The sequence below is a fragment of the Python bivittatus genome, unplaced genomic scaffold (genome assembly GCF_059951505.1).
Source record: "Python bivittatus isolate LINGU-HERP-01145 unplaced genomic scaffold, Pbiv_v1 ctg000330_np1212, whole genome shotgun sequence".
Taxonomy (NCBI): Eukaryota; Metazoa; Chordata; class Lepidosauria; order Squamata; family Pythonidae; genus Python; species Python bivittatus.
The window spans coordinates 34,998,204-35,013,587 of record NW_028277058.1 but is presented as its reverse complement, the minus strand read 5'-3'; the positions used below and the strand labels follow the sequence as shown (position 1 = coordinate 35,013,587).

Here is a 15,384-nt window from a genome sequence, read left to right as displayed (position 1 = left end):
CTTTATAACACATCTGGAAGTACCTCAAGGTGCAATCTTATGTTTTTCTGAATACAAGCCCAAACCTAGATATTTGATGGTCATCATGATTTGTTCTGTTGCTGTAACCAAGCTCTGAAATTCAGTGTCATGCTTTTTATAGACAGGGGTGCTGGTACAAATAAAATACATCTTTAGAAGCAACAGAGAGCATCACTATCAAGAATATTAATTTTTACTGAAACAGACACCAGACATCCTTTCATTAATCACTGATTGGTTGTATTTCTATTCCTCTTCTTACTTCTTCCTCAATTATTAACTCTTTACTCTCACTCAATCTAATTCTTCCAAATGCCTTTGCTGTTCTGACTTACTAGCTTTCCAAAATAGTCTAGCGTATTTCAATTTACGTTCCTGTATTGTACTTCCGTAATTCAAAAAAGCGCCTTGCAAAACTGCAAGTCACAAAACCATAATTTGAACGGACCAATGAGTAAAGAGAAAAGGACACTGGCAAAATTACAGGCGGGACTACAATACAGAGGATCCTGGGAAGCTGTCCGAGGAAGTGACGTGTCAGTGTAGGGTATGTGGTTTGCTAACAGCAGGGCCAGTCAGCCGAAGAAAGGTACCGGGAAAAGGAAGAGATGTTGCAGCATGACAGTCTCGTTGGAGTAGAGTCCTGCTCTGGTGAATGGTTGATGGTTGAGGCATCTGGTAAGGATTTTTGTTAGGGGTGTAGGAGTGGTTGGTTGAGTAACAAGCATTTTTCCCGATCTGACGCGGTAATATTCAGGGGCATATTACTGTTGAATTGCAGATTTGAGAGATGATCTTGAACTGCAGGGCAAGCGGGAAAATACTTCATAGTTTGCCCGCTGCCGGTTCTCCGCGATTCAAATGCTGTAGATAAGTTTGCATGTAGAAAAGGGTAATGCAAATATCGAGGAGCTAGGAAAGAGAGGCCTAAATGAGGTATTAGCATTGTGAAGTCTAATGAATCTCTAAAGAGCAGCAAGTAGAAGACAGAAGGTCGTCCCCTCTTTTCTGCTTGGTGACAGGTCTCTCTCTTTAGCACATGGTTAGGCAGTTTCGAAGGTCCCGCGCCAAAATCCCCGTTCTTTTATGTTCCGCTCCGTTTTTAATCGAGGACTGCGACCCCCACAGTTGAATCGGCATAAGTATGTTTTAGGCTCGCTGCTCCGTTCGCGGGAAAACAGCGAGCTAATTGAGGAACTGGGGCGTATTTGGAAAGCGAGGATTCTACAAATTTTATAGTTCTATTTTATCATAAGTGATGTACAAACATTTAAAAATAAATAACAGTGTGTTGGTGCTGTGAAAAAGGCAAATATAACTACCGTTATCAGAATGCCTTTGTGTTGGTCTATAATGCAGTCACATAGGTATAAGAAAAGAAGGGCAATATTGTCAAAGACTAATAAAAGGTAAAATTACAAAAACTGGGATTCTTTGGCATAGAAAAAGAATAATATGAGAAATGCTGTTACTTAGCATATTTATGTGTTAAATGTTTATCCTACTTTTTGTCCAAGGCTTAAAAGGGACGTAGCATTACATTCTCCACTTTTTCTCCACAGCAGTCTTGTGACATGGGTTTTGCTGAGAGAGAGTAGCTAACTTTAAAATTCCCCAGGGAGTGTCCATGCCACTCAGTGAGGCTTCATGTCCCTGTCCTAGTTCTCAGTTCCTTAATTGCTATAGCATGCTGATGTATAAAATTACATGTGATAGAAAGTGAATAGGAGAAAGATCCTTGCTCTACTAAAACCTGGGGTCATCCAGTAAAGCTGCATGTGGAATATATAAGACTGATACATAGAAACATGTTTACATGCTGTTCATAGTCAAACTATGGAACAGATTACCAATAGATGTAGTGAAGGCCACCATTTAGAGGCCTTTAAAATAGATTTAGAGAATTCATGCAGGATAAAGTATCTATAGCTAGTAATCATGATGACTATGTCTTCAGTATCAGTGGTAGCATATCTATGAATACCTTTTGCAAAAAAGATGAGCTGCTGTTATGCTGATGCCCTCCTTGCAGGTGTCCCATTGGCATCTGGTTGTCACTGTGGGGGCAGAATACTGGAGTAGAAGGGCTTTTGATGTGATCTAGTATGACTGTCTTCTTTCTTTGTGAATGTTCCTTTACAAAGCTGTGTATGCAGCACTTAACATTCAACTCATAGCCTGGTCTACAGGCTCCTAGTGGACTAATACAACTCTTGTTAGTTACCTCCATCTGTTTTGGAATTAAGTTTAGAATCTCAGTTACTTGTAACATCAGAGAAGGTGTTATGTTACTGTAAATGTAAAGGTGAGGGGGGAGAGTCACTTTTTCCTTTTTCTCTTTCTTGTGTTCTGTCTTGTTTTGTTTGTATATCTTTTCTAGTTGTGTATTAGCTTTTAATTATGTTAAACTAATAAAAATATTATAAAAAAAGAATCTCAGTTACAGCTTGTTCTACCATGATATGAAGTGCTTGTGAATATTTTAAAATCACTAGTACATAAAATATAAATAAAGTATAAATATTAATATGATACATACATTTTCAGAATTATGAATCACAGCTTATTAATGACTGGGCTTCCACAGATCTGCAAGACATTCCAGAACCATAGGTGGCAGAAGCCTCTGTGTGGGTATCTAAATAATCAGATACTTGTGGTTCCAGATCTAATTGTTATCTACATTTCCTTATATACTTAGTTATATAAGTGATATTGTTTTTTCTAAAATTTCAAAATATACACGGATCAAATCCTGGCTCCTGAACACAATTTTTAATGTTATTAACCTTTATCATGTCCAAAACACTGAACTAAAAAACCTATCAATTGTCCATGTTGTTTTTTAATCCTTTGATCATTTTTTGTGTCCTTTTCTGCACCTTTCCCAGTTTGATTATATCCTTTTTCAGACAGGCAGTCAGAATGATACGTGCTGGTCCAATCTGGCTATACCATAAGAACTCATAGTTACAAAATTTTCTGTGGAACTTCTAGTAGTGGACTTTGTCAAAAGTTCTTTGGAAGGCAAGGTATATGATGCAAGCCTGCTAACTACCTGTCAGGACTACCTACCTGCTGATAGATATTCTCAAGGTTAAACATTATCTGGCAGTGGTTTCTCTTGAATTCTTTCAGCTTAAAATTCTCTACCTGAAGATAAAGAATTTGGGTTGAAGTGAGAGGTCCTTTGAGACTCAACATAGATTGGGCCAATAAGTTTTAATAATTGAACACTGGATTTGTGTCAAGTTTCTCTTTAGGAAACCAATAAAACATCACCATTCTCAATTATTAAAACACATAAATACACAACTTCTGATATTACAATAAAGGATGCATAGACAAAACCATTACAGTCACCGATGGATAGGTTTCCTGATTTGGTTTAGTACAAATCACCTTAGTTAAAAAGATTGTTCCAAATTTCTTTATTTGATTTACTAGGTAGAAGTTTTATGTTTTGACTTTTTTCCTTCCTAATTAAAACTCTCCATTGAATTCATTATAGTGAGTATATAAAGTGTATGGTACTCTCATCTGTCTGGCTTTTTTAAAAGTAAGTATTAGATACAACACTATGTCACAAATTTGAGTGTTTTTGGATTGGCAAAAAAATGGGCGATGCACACAAATCGAATGAAAGGACAACCACTTTCATTAATAAACTGACTAAAGTTTATTGCTTAAGTTGTTCAGTGTTGTATTACTTATTATTTACAATGAGTTTATTTTATTATTATTTGGTGCAATATAATTCCACGCTATATCACATCCAAGATCTTTTGCACAAATCAGGTTTCACAAATCATGATCCAAAGAGATTCTGCATGATACTGTTATAGAACATTCTATAAGTGTTATATACATTTATAGCTTCTCTGCATACCTGCAGCCTTTAGATATAGTAGGCTCCCATACAGAGAAATCTACAGAATTATGAGTAGCTTCTTGTTGAGAATCTGACCATGCAGGAAACAGTGACCTTTCACAAGCTTTCTCTAGAGAAAGAGATCTAATACGATGAGCATGTTCTACAAAATCCTGGTTGATCCCATGCAAAAGCAGTTCTAGTGTGGGTGTTCAGGTTTGAGGATCTAGCTAAAAATATGACTATTACATAGCAGGTGGGGCTTCTGGTGAAAAAAATCAAGATCTGATTATCATTTGTTGGTGTCTCTCTGGCAAGACTTCACTTTGCACCACTTTGCATCAGAATATTCAGCATATGAAACAACAAAGAGAAGATACTGTACATCTCTGCAACTTGCATCCTTTACTGTATTAAGAAGCACAGCATTTGCAGTGTTCCATTAACATTTGATTAGGTGATTTCTGTTAGTTATATTCCAACTGAAGTTGACTTGTGCTTTTTTCATGGTATGAAGCAGTTTATTGAACACACATTTCCTTCTTCGCAGACTTCTTTGCTTACATAGTAACTCCTTGTTCTTCCACAGTTCACAACTGTTGTAAATTGTTTGAGCCAGTTGCAACATATTTAATGGGTTATCCATTAAAGCTGATTTGATGGTATTCATTTTGGTTAAAATATTTGAAATTATAGTACAATGTTACATTATGACTCTCAATTCTTAAAGATGCACAAGGTTAAAGTTGTATTAAGGTTTGGTTTAAAATTATACAATTAAAAAAGTTTCATTTCACATTCATTAAAATATAGTTTTGCTAATCTTTCCAAATGTTCTGATACAGAAAAATGTAAATCACATTTGTGGAATGTCTGTACAGCTATTGCATCCTCTTTCCATTGGGTTTTCAGGAAAGATTAAAGACTTTCCCATTTCTTCCCAATCTCTTGCTGGATAGATTATGTCCACCATATGAGCAATGTCCTCTTTAAGGACTTCTGGCATAGAGTAACTTCTGCTGTAGTATTTTCAGTATTGTGGATGTGCAGCAGCAGCAGCTGTTTCCAAGGCAGCAGATTGGTTTAATGTTTTCTCTAGAAACAGATGCCGTGGACAATAATGGCGTGGAAGAATGGTATTGCAAAATATCAGGATTTTTATTCCTTTACTAATACATTCTGGTTTCTCATTTATGGGGTTGCCTGCCCGCACACTTACTTGTAACTGCTGCTCCTGCAGTGTCTCTTTATGCAGTCACTTAAGCCACATTCTCTATTAAAAAAAGATATATTTTAAAAAATACTTTAATTGTTAAAATAGTGGAATTCAAAAGAGAAGAAGAAAGAAAATAAAAGAATAACTACTAATATAGATTAAAAGCATTATGTAAAGATTTTCTGCTAACACATTCTCCCCTTCCCTTCCATTTGTGTACCCAACTGATGGCTGCAATTTATATACACTTTCCTTTACCTCGAACATTAAAGATTGTTACTAATTTCTGTATAAGTCCTAGAAACCATATTTGAAATGTCTAAATTTGCCGTGCTATGTAATGTATACGTAAGAATACCATTCCTGCTTGAATTTGGTTAAACTTCTATTATGGATACCTTCTATTGGTTTTGCCATTGCAGCATGCTTTCCAGTTTTAGTCTCCCAATCTAGTGTCCTCAGCAAACTCTCTTTTCTATTACTGTTTGTTCTTGCAGCTGTCAACATATATATTAATAAATTGTGATATTTCTCATTTATGTTTTCTGGAATTATATTAATATAAGTATCTGTGGTTTCAGTTCAAATTTTATTTTTAGGATTTTTAAAACATATTGATGTATTTACATTCCAGTACTTCTGAGGCTTTTTTTACATAACCACCACATGTGCTATCTATTGAAGAGATACTGAATGCTTTAAGTATGCATTGATTATATTGGGAAGTAGAAGGGGTGCTAATGTCCTTTGCCAGCAAGTATATTAGTTGGAATGTAAGATTCTAGAGATATACAATACTGTAGATACTAAAAGCACAGTAGGAATAAATAAACATTTCTTGCTTTACTGTAGTGAGCTTCTCATAGACTGAATATCCTGAATCCATTTTAGTAACGAGGAGATTTTGGATATATATTGCCAAACTGGACTGAGTGACATTCAGATTGTCTATAAGGCAGGTAAGGAAATGGGTGGAGAGGAACTTATGGCTAAAATTTGGAACAAATTTGTTCATAATGCATTACTATGCACAGATATAATTATGATGAGACCTAACTAGGTTGACAGTGTATAACCATTGTCTGTTATGGGGTGGATATGTTTTTAATTTGAATCATGGAAAACTGTTGTTTCCCTATCATCTTTTTTTTCTCCAATATAGGATTTTAAGAATGGATTATTTCTTGGCCTGCACATTTCTCTTTACACTAATGTTACCAAGAGGTATCACTACCAACACAGAGAAGAAAACCTCAGATTCAGGATTGGAAATCTGTATCCTTCTCTCAGTTTTGGGTCTTGGATTTGAAACTGGCCACCTCCATATTTCACAGATTGTCTAGGTGCAAGATGGAACTGCCTACCAAATTGGAACAATCTTCAGGCATCTTCAGGCATCATCTGGAATCTCTCTGGATTCATTAGGGAGCATTCTGAAGGGTCCACCAGTGCTACAGAGTTCCAGGGCTGCTATGATCTGCAGTTTGACAAGGAGTGATCTGGAAAAGAAAATATTAATGTCTTCCGTTCTCATATCCTATCCCATCTGTTCCAAAATGAAGAATAGATTAAGTGTGTGCTCACCCATGTGTGTTGGAGCCACAATTACCTGTGATAAGCCCATGGTTGCCATAGAAGCCATCAATACTGGAACGCCTGCCTCCTTCCCCTGGCAGGGAGGTTGAAATCCCAAATTAAAAGCATCAGGAACTCCAACACCAACCCTGAGATGAGTTCCAGGTGCTCATGGAGGGCCACTGCTGGGCAGCTAGGTGGTCAGTACTTCAGCTTGTCACTGCAGCCTGTTTCAACATCCAGGCACTCACAACCAGTCATTTCTGGAGCAGTGCTCCTTGTCATTTCAAGGATCCCATGAACAATCACAGCAACCCCTCTTCTCTGGCTTTCGTGTTGTGGGTATAGTAGGATCTGAAATCCAACTGGCAAATTTCTAACAGATCTGCATACCCATTTTTGCACAGCCAGGTCTCAGTAGTATGTATCAGATTCATGTGTTTGTCTCCCATCTTGTCATAGATGGATGCAACCTTATTCTGCATAGACCTGGTATTTACCAACAAGACCTAAAGACAAAGGCACCTGACAATTCAGCCACCTTAATCTGGTCATCAGTATATTTCATATCGGCATTTGTAGATTTCTGTTACGATAGATGCTTAGATGGTATAGTTAAAATGAACAGCTACTTGGTGAAATTTTTACCTTTGAAGTGGTATAATTAAGGGCAAAAAGATATGAGGATTATACTGTGTATTGTGTTGATGAGGGTGTACAGCAAAATATGGGACTTCTGATCTGTATGGTATCCTTGACCAAGACACAGATAAGAAGCTGTTTGAAGTAAAGCGCAAAGACCAAATGAATGCACTGAAGAACCTGATTGAACTCAATGATGTGAACCAGCAGTACAAGATCATAGACATCATGCTTAAGGGTCTCTTCAAAGTAAGCCTTGCCTAACTGAGCCCCAAATTTTTTATTACAGTATATTTCTTGGATAGTCCTAAAGCAGTATTAGGACAGTAATGGAAAGTATAGCCTCCATGTCATTAGCTAGTCTGATTGTGAGCCAACTTAACTGGGGGAATAGTAGGTGGCTGAAAAATTTAGCAGCTGCCATTCTGAACAGTTCTTGCTTATGAGTTGGCAGCTAGACATTTGGGAAGGGGAGATGGTATCTCTTGGGAGGTGGCATTTACTGAATGTATTGTGCAGTGTAATTTCTTAGGGGCAACTTGGAGTTTATAGTAGCTATCTGTATGTTTTTATCAGGTACCTTTTCATGAGTTTCATCTGCATGGCAAAGGTTAATATAGAAGGACATTTTCAACAGCTATTTCATCAATACAGTGGTACCTCGGTTCACGAACTTAATTTGTTCCACGACTCTGGTCGCGAACTGAATTGGTCGCGAACCGAATCAAATTTTCCCATAAGGTTCAATGTAAATACGGTTAATCCGTTCTGACCCCTACGAATGTGGTCGCCAACTGATTTTGGTCGCCAACTGAATCAAATTTTCCCATAAGGTTCAATGTAAATACGGTTAATCCGTTCTGAACCATATGTATTTTTTTTTTTAAACCACAAAAATATGAAACAAAGTACAGTACAGTATGAAGAGAGAGAACACTAACCTTGCTTGAGGCGACTTCTGGCGTGGAGGACAGGAAGGTGGGTGGGGAGGCGGTTATTGTTTGGAGGGAGAGTCCCCCTCGCCTACAGGAAGCCATGACCACGTGTCACAGCAGGGAAAATGGCCACGGGTCGTGTTCGTCACCCGATGCGGAGTTCGCGAACAGAAGCAAAATTTTGCGAACGGTGCTGTTCATGAACCGAATTGTTCGTGAACAGAAGCGTTCGTGAACCGAGGTATTACTGTATATCTTGGCTGCATTCAGCTAATACTTTCCCATGGCCCTAATATGGAGCATCAAGACCTATATAGTATAAAAGTATAGCACTGTGATATGTTTTGGAGTAATAATTTTTTGGTCATAGTTCAGGAACTTTAGTCCTCATCTCCTGGCAAAATGTACATGGTAGTTCAGGGCAGCCTCTAACCTGATGCCCTTCAGATATCTTAGAATACTATTCTCATATTTCCCAGTATCTAGAGGACACTGAATTTGGGTAGGCTGGAGTAAGATATTTATTTTATTATACTGCAGATTGTAATGTTGTTCTTTCGCCATGGCACCTTTTCTAAATTCTCTAGTTTGTTAAGGTTACCATATTTTTCCGACTATAAGACGATACTTTTTTCTAAAATCCTTACCCTAAAAACTGAAGGGTGTCTTATTCAAGGAAGTCAGCCGAGAATCGCGGTTGCAAAACTGCCAAACTTTGTTTCTGCAGAGAGGCTTCTTCCTATTGCTAGCCTCCAATCACAAGTGAAATAGCTTGTCTCCCAAACAGACTTCCTCCAATCACGAGCCTGATGTAACTGACGTCAGCTGATGCTGAACAAACCAATTAGAGGAAGGCTGTTTGCAGAGACAAGCTATCTGCAGTTTCACTCGTGCTTGAATGTAATCAGTTATGCAAAAGAGCCTGGAAATAGAGCTGCAGAGAGACGGTTTCGACCTCCTCCCACCGAGTGTATCAGGTCAATGTTAACTAATTACTAAATAAAAATGTGTTCTGCACTATCTTTAAAATATAGATTTTTTAATTTTGTTAGAAAAGTGGGGGTCGTCTTGTACATGGGGGCGTCTTATTGTCGGAAAAATACGGTACATCAGCTAGGCATCTTCAAGAGATTAGAAGAAAAGATTGGGCAAGGTGGATTAAGAAGAGGTTTGCTGGCAACATGGATATTGGAAAAATATTTTTGGGGGCAGAATTGGAATAAATTGACACAAATTTCTACTATGATGTGCAGGTTCTTGAAGACTCACGAGCAGTACTTATAGCAGCAGATGTTTCACCTGATGGGCCATTTTCTCAGGATGAGAAGATAAAGGATGGTACAAACTTTTTGCTTTCTAATCACATTGTCCATTATCTTTTATCCATTAAATTATAACTTTGAGCTGTTATGCAATACAGTTCTCCTGCCATATTGGCTACTCTTTCTTTTTCATTTGTGTTTTTGTGTGTTGTTATTTCTGACATTTATAGATGTGATAGGATGTGAATAGAACCACATGCATGGTGTATGAAACTTGAAACAGAGCAGAATTTTGTTATTTCACTTTAGTATTTGGTGGGATAATAATGTTTTGAGGGATGACCGATAACATTTTGACTCATACCTTGGTTTTGGATTTCCTTAGTTAAATACCCGTTTGATCCCAGGTATAGGTATAAATAGATAGATATCTAGGTATACATACATAGATGTCTGTATCAAAATAAAGAAGTTACTTATATTCTAAGCCAGAGATCAGTGCTCTTTTTTTGGGCATATAGTATAAAATGTTTGAATTTCCAAATGCTACACTTAATTAATCTGGATTAATGACATGGCCTTATTTTTAAGCTTAATAACTAATACAGACCAGAATCCTTACTCTTCTGTCTTCCTTCTCTTTCCCTTGATAAATGAGGATTGGGAAAAATGTTTTATTTTAATTAATACTTAATGCAAAACAATGGTTCAAGTGTGTTGAATAATAAGATTGTTCCCAAGAATGTGGAATTGGTCTGATTTTTGCATTGTGACTCTTTTCCCTTAGCCTATTCCCATGTGGTGGAGAATACTGCTTTTTTTGGGGATGTAGTCCTACGTTTTCCCAAGATAGTGCACCACTACTTTGATCGCAATTCCAATTGGAACAACCTTATCCGCTGGGGGATCAGCTTCTGCAACCAGACAGGCGTATTTGATCAAGGTCCCCACTCACAAGTATTAGGATTGGTAAGGCAGCATGCTTGGCAGCTCCTCTCATTTTGTCTGTCCTTTAGAATTGGATAGTAATTCAGAGAAATGAGGTTAAAGATTGAGGAAAACAAAAAATCAAATGGTTGCCTCAAACATTTCAGGATGTACATGTAGAAAAATTTTTGTGGAGGGACTGTCATGAAATATGTGCATAGTTAACAGTTGATGTTAGATATAGATGTCTTCTAATATATTATGAATGGTCAGCATTTCTTAGCAAATGTTTTAAATTGTCTTTTTTATACCCTGTGTTTTTATTCTGTTCGCTGCCCAGAGTTTCTTCTGGTAGATGGGCAGCTATATAAGCTTGTTTAATAATAAATAAACAAATGCTTGTATAGGCATATTATACTTTTATGTAGTTTACTTAGATGACTGATATACACAAAAGTTGTATACTTATTACTATAGATAATTTGTTTTCCTATAGAAATGTTCTGATACCATCTTAATAGCATGTCTGCATGCTCTTGCGTCCGGTACTGTGGTCTACTGATTTAGCACATGTGTTCTTTCTAAGTTGGGAAGTTGAAAAAACATTCAGGACAAAGGCAGCAACAAACAACTTTGGTATCATTGTCCAAAAAACTACTTGGATGTGTCCATAAAATCACCAGGAGTTTAGCTTAGCTTGAAGGAGAGTATGTTTTTTCCTCTTCACATTGTAATATCTACACAAAGCCTATTTTAATCCTTTATAATTTGCATAGTTGGAGTTATGGGGGTTGTAAGATTAATAGATCAGCGCATAAGACATGCAAAACTTGGTGTCATGTAGTATGCTTTATTTTTGGTTCATTTTTTTCACTTTGAGAGAATTTGCATTTAAATATCAAATGAGAAAGGTAGAAAATGTATTTTTTATTTATTAATTAATTTGATTTTCATGTCTGCCCATCTCCCCATAGTGACCCAGGGTGGCTAACATTTTTATGTGAAGCACAGTGGATAATAAACATAAAAATACAGCAATATTTAATTATTTAAATATTAGTTAAATATTTAAGCCTTTAATGGCAGCCGAGGACAAAACTCAATCAACAATAAAATGATAGCATCTCACAGGCTCCAACTAACATAGTGATCCCTGTGCGCAGGAACACATACATATCCTTTAGAACTTTCCAAAAAGCTGGCAAGGTTGGGGCCAGTTCAGTCTCGGGGGGGGGCTGGGATGTTCAAAAGGGCAGGTGCTGTGACAGAGAAGGCCCACTTTCTGGGTCCCACTAGATTACATTCTTTAATCAGGACCCAAAGCGTCTTTTTTGTCAGAAGTGGGACAGGTAGAAACAGAAAGAGGAGATCCCACAAATAACCCAGCTCCCTATCATGAAGGGTTTTATAGGTCGTCACCCGCACCTTGAATTGCAGCCGGAAATATACTGGAAGCCAGTGCAGCTCATGGAGAAGTGTCACATGGGTGTCCCGAGCTGCATCCTTAACTGCCCACATTGGTATATTCTGAACCAGATAATTTCTTCAAGGGCAGCTCTGTCTTTAGCACATAGGGTACAGGACTGAAAGGTTGGCAAGGAGGAGGGAGGATAACAGACGAGAACTGATATTCACCATTTTAATATATTTTCTTCCATAGATGGCTCAAGAGCTAGGAATTAGTGAGAGATCTCCAGACTACCAGAATCCCTTTAAAGCAGACAATTCTGAAGTAAGAGTCCACCTTATCTATTATTCCTCTTTTTCTTGCTCTCTGGTTTTTCACAACTTGCTGGTGAAGGAAAGAAAGAGGTAGCACTGCTTGGTGGCATTGGTACCTGATAATTAGTTGATAATCCCTAATCACTAAGAGTAATAATGACTTTCTTCTTGACAGCTTTAAATCAGAAACTTTCTCTGTGGCAATCCTATGCAGCCAATCAAATGCGTTTGCTTCTGTTACCAATTAGTAGTGCAGACTGTTGCCCCCATACAGATTCTGCTTCAGATATGACAGTTTATGTCACAAATGTCGACAATGATGGCATTATCACCTTTGGAAATGCATCTAGAGCTGGTCAGTTTAGCACATGGGAATTTATGGACTTCCCTTCAATGCGGTTCTAAGCCACTCACTCTCTTATTGTGGAAATATGCAGGATGGCTCTTTTCCATGCTGTCCCTTTCCACATCCATTATGTAGAAGGGGATACTATGACACTTGGAATTGTGGGAATTCTAAATTAAATATTGTTAATCTTGTTGATTTGCTTGCCCTTTTTCTCTGTGAGCTTCTTTTCTTGTAAGAAGTTCCAACTGTTTGGGGCAAAAATACAGGGAGCTTGATGTTCTGATTAATAGTTAGATTAGTACAGTATCTCCTGAAGATCACTGGAATGTCAGAGAGAAAAGGCTGGGGCAGCTAAAAGGAGGAGAGTTAGCAAGCAAAAAAAGTATTACCCATGCTTTTGATGCCAGAATCCCTAAACTCACTGTGTTTATTTTTAGTTTTTTTCTGGTGCTGACACATTCCAGAAGGCTCTCCGGGAGGAAGAGAAGCGAAGAAAGAAAGAGGAGAAACGGAAGGAAATTCGCAAGGGGCCTCGCATCTCACGTTCACAGTCTGAGTTGTAACTGCAATGCCATTTGCCCTGTCACTGAAACTTTTGCTGATGGGAGTTAAAACAACTGAAAAAGGAATGCCGTTTGTGACCTCAGGAAAATGCCAAGCTGTTGAAAGGTCAGGGCTTGGAGGTGATATTCTTTCAACAGGACTTTGGCATCTACTAGATTGTGCTACAAGAAATACCTAGATGAAGACCATGAGGTTTCAGTGCATATTTCCTTATGGGAAGAAAGACTTTTCCAAGTATCTGGAATGTATAGAGTATGTCAGGGACTGTTCTTCATGTGTATTTTTGTCTCTTGTGGCTTTGCCAGTTTGTAATGCTAAGAGTGTTGGGGAAAGGGGTCAAGAAGAGAGGAAATTAATTCTCTGGTATATGCCATGTCTATCATTTATAACATATAATACCATGTAACATTATGCAATCAAGAAAGTAATATATTATTCCTGCAACAAATTTTGTTTCTTTGCAGCAAAGAATTACTTTGAGAAAGTTTTGAATTCTGTTAGAGATGCACAAACTTGAGACTATTAATTAGGGATAAAGTACTCTTTGAACTTTTATTCTTTAGATTGTGTGGAATATGACTGGGACCTGGGATACATCAACGATATACTGTTCCTTAAAATTTCATAATACTAATTCAAAGCTTCTCTAGGTAGTATCAAGCACTATCTGGTTGTCAAGCTTCCATCATTTCACAAGGCTGTTAAAATATTTTCCCCTGAAAGGGAAGAAAAAGTTTTGGTTGAGAAGGTTGGTCAACAAGGCTGTGCACCACAAAATAATGCCTGTACTTGAACTGTACTTGAACAAGAGAATAAAGTACCAAGGTAAATTGATTTTTAGCCTGGAGTCTCTGTGAGCTGGCTTTGCTGATAATTTCATAATGCAGTATTACCACCACTATATAAATGGAAATTACTGAAAAGCTTAAAGAGTTCCAATGTAAGTTTTAGTGATTACCTTGCGCTCTACCAAGACTACTTCTGAATGTCGTTTATGGTACTGTATATATGCATCTAGTTGTAAACTAGATTACTAGATTACCTTTACTGTTTGGTAATCATCTTTATCTTGATTACATGATACTAATTTGCCCTTAGTTCTAACACTATGGAAAAGCAAAGGCTAACCATATGTCTTTTGCTCGTTTAATTTTTTTTTTTTTTACCATTATGCTACAAAAAATGACCAGTAGTAAGTTTAACATGTGAGCAGTGAAATTCTGAAAGCATATTTTTGCTACTCTACTGCCTTATTGTTTTACAGGAAGAAACTGCCTTTTTTCTCAACATTTTCAAGCATTCTATGAAGGCTTACACTTGAAGCAGAATTCAGATTTCACCTTAACTGTTAATTTTACACTAGAGATCAGCTGGCTTTGGGTCAAAGTATGGTCAGTGTTCTCTTCCCAATCTGCAGTTCTTCATTGGTGAGTTGAACTATGGATTTGCAAATAGCCACACACGAGCAAGCTGTGGGCATTTGGCATGGAACCTGTGTAGCATTTGGCAGAATGGATAGCTTTTGCTAAGGACTGGGATTGATTGAAAGTAGGAGATCTCTCTGTTCATTCAGATAACTGGAATATTGTACAGCCCCCACTTCTGATGGCACTGCCTAAAAGGAAGTTTGCTCTTGTCATGGGATTACTTTCTGTGGAGAAGGAGAGTTTCTTTCAGGAGATACTGTGGCTTGACAAGGCTGGAAATTTATTTTCTAAACAGAGCCAGCTATGCTTGGTTTAGGGAAGGATATGTATTTAAACTGGAAATCGACTTTGCTTTTCTTGAATAAAACTGAAGTTTCAAAAAAAGCTTCAGCATCTCATTCTTGTGAGCTATTTCAGTGTGTCACAGGAGTAGGAGAGATGGATTTATCATTTTTAACTTGGGTAAAATCAACTGTTTTAATATTGTCAACTTGGCTGGTGAGGTAACAGCAGATTTTTTTTTCAAATAGTTACATCTAGTTTTATAAAAACCTTTTCTAATCAGTTTTGCAATTGCTAACTTGCAACTGGTATCCGTGCTGATGATTTTTAATTTAAAAGCCTAAGAGTATTCTTTCATTCACTGAACTATTATTTTTGCATATTGTTGTTGAACCTGAGACATCAACAAACTAATATTGGGAGGGCTGTGTCTTCAGATATTTGGGTACCATGTCATTTATTTATTTAATCAAATTTCTACGCCGCCCATCTTAATAAGTGACCGTAGGTGGCTTACAAGTAAAAAAGTGATAAAAAACAATAAAAATCTTTACAAAGATATACAAAAACTAAAAGACAGAGAGAGCGTCC

The 15,384-nt window shown here is 37.4% G+C and overlaps 1 protein-coding gene across 2 annotated transcripts; it reads left to right on the top strand.

Annotated features, from left to right (window-relative positions):
* Positions 1-561: 561 nt before the first annotated feature.
* CCDC134 (coiled-coil domain containing 134) lies at positions 562-13,918 on the top strand. 2 transcript variants are annotated; one of them, XM_007435686.3, is made up of 8 exons: positions 562-699; positions 5,961-6,067; positions 6,271-6,383; positions 7,453-7,574; positions 9,514-9,598; positions 10,310-10,491; positions 12,110-12,181; positions 12,958-13,918. In XM_007435686.3, the coding sequence occupies exons 3-8, from the start codon at positions 6,281-6,283 to the stop codon at positions 13,081-13,083; spliced, it is 690 nt and encodes a 229-aa protein (XP_007435748.1). In that variant the 5' UTR covers positions 562-699; positions 5,961-6,067; positions 6,271-6,280; the 3' UTR covers positions 13,084-13,918. The 2 variants fall into 2 exon arrangements, with proteins under 2 accessions (XP_007435748.1, XP_007435747.1); XM_007435685.3 differs by lacking the exon at positions 5,961-6,067.
* The last annotated feature ends 1,466 nt before the right edge of the window (positions 13,919-15,384 follow it).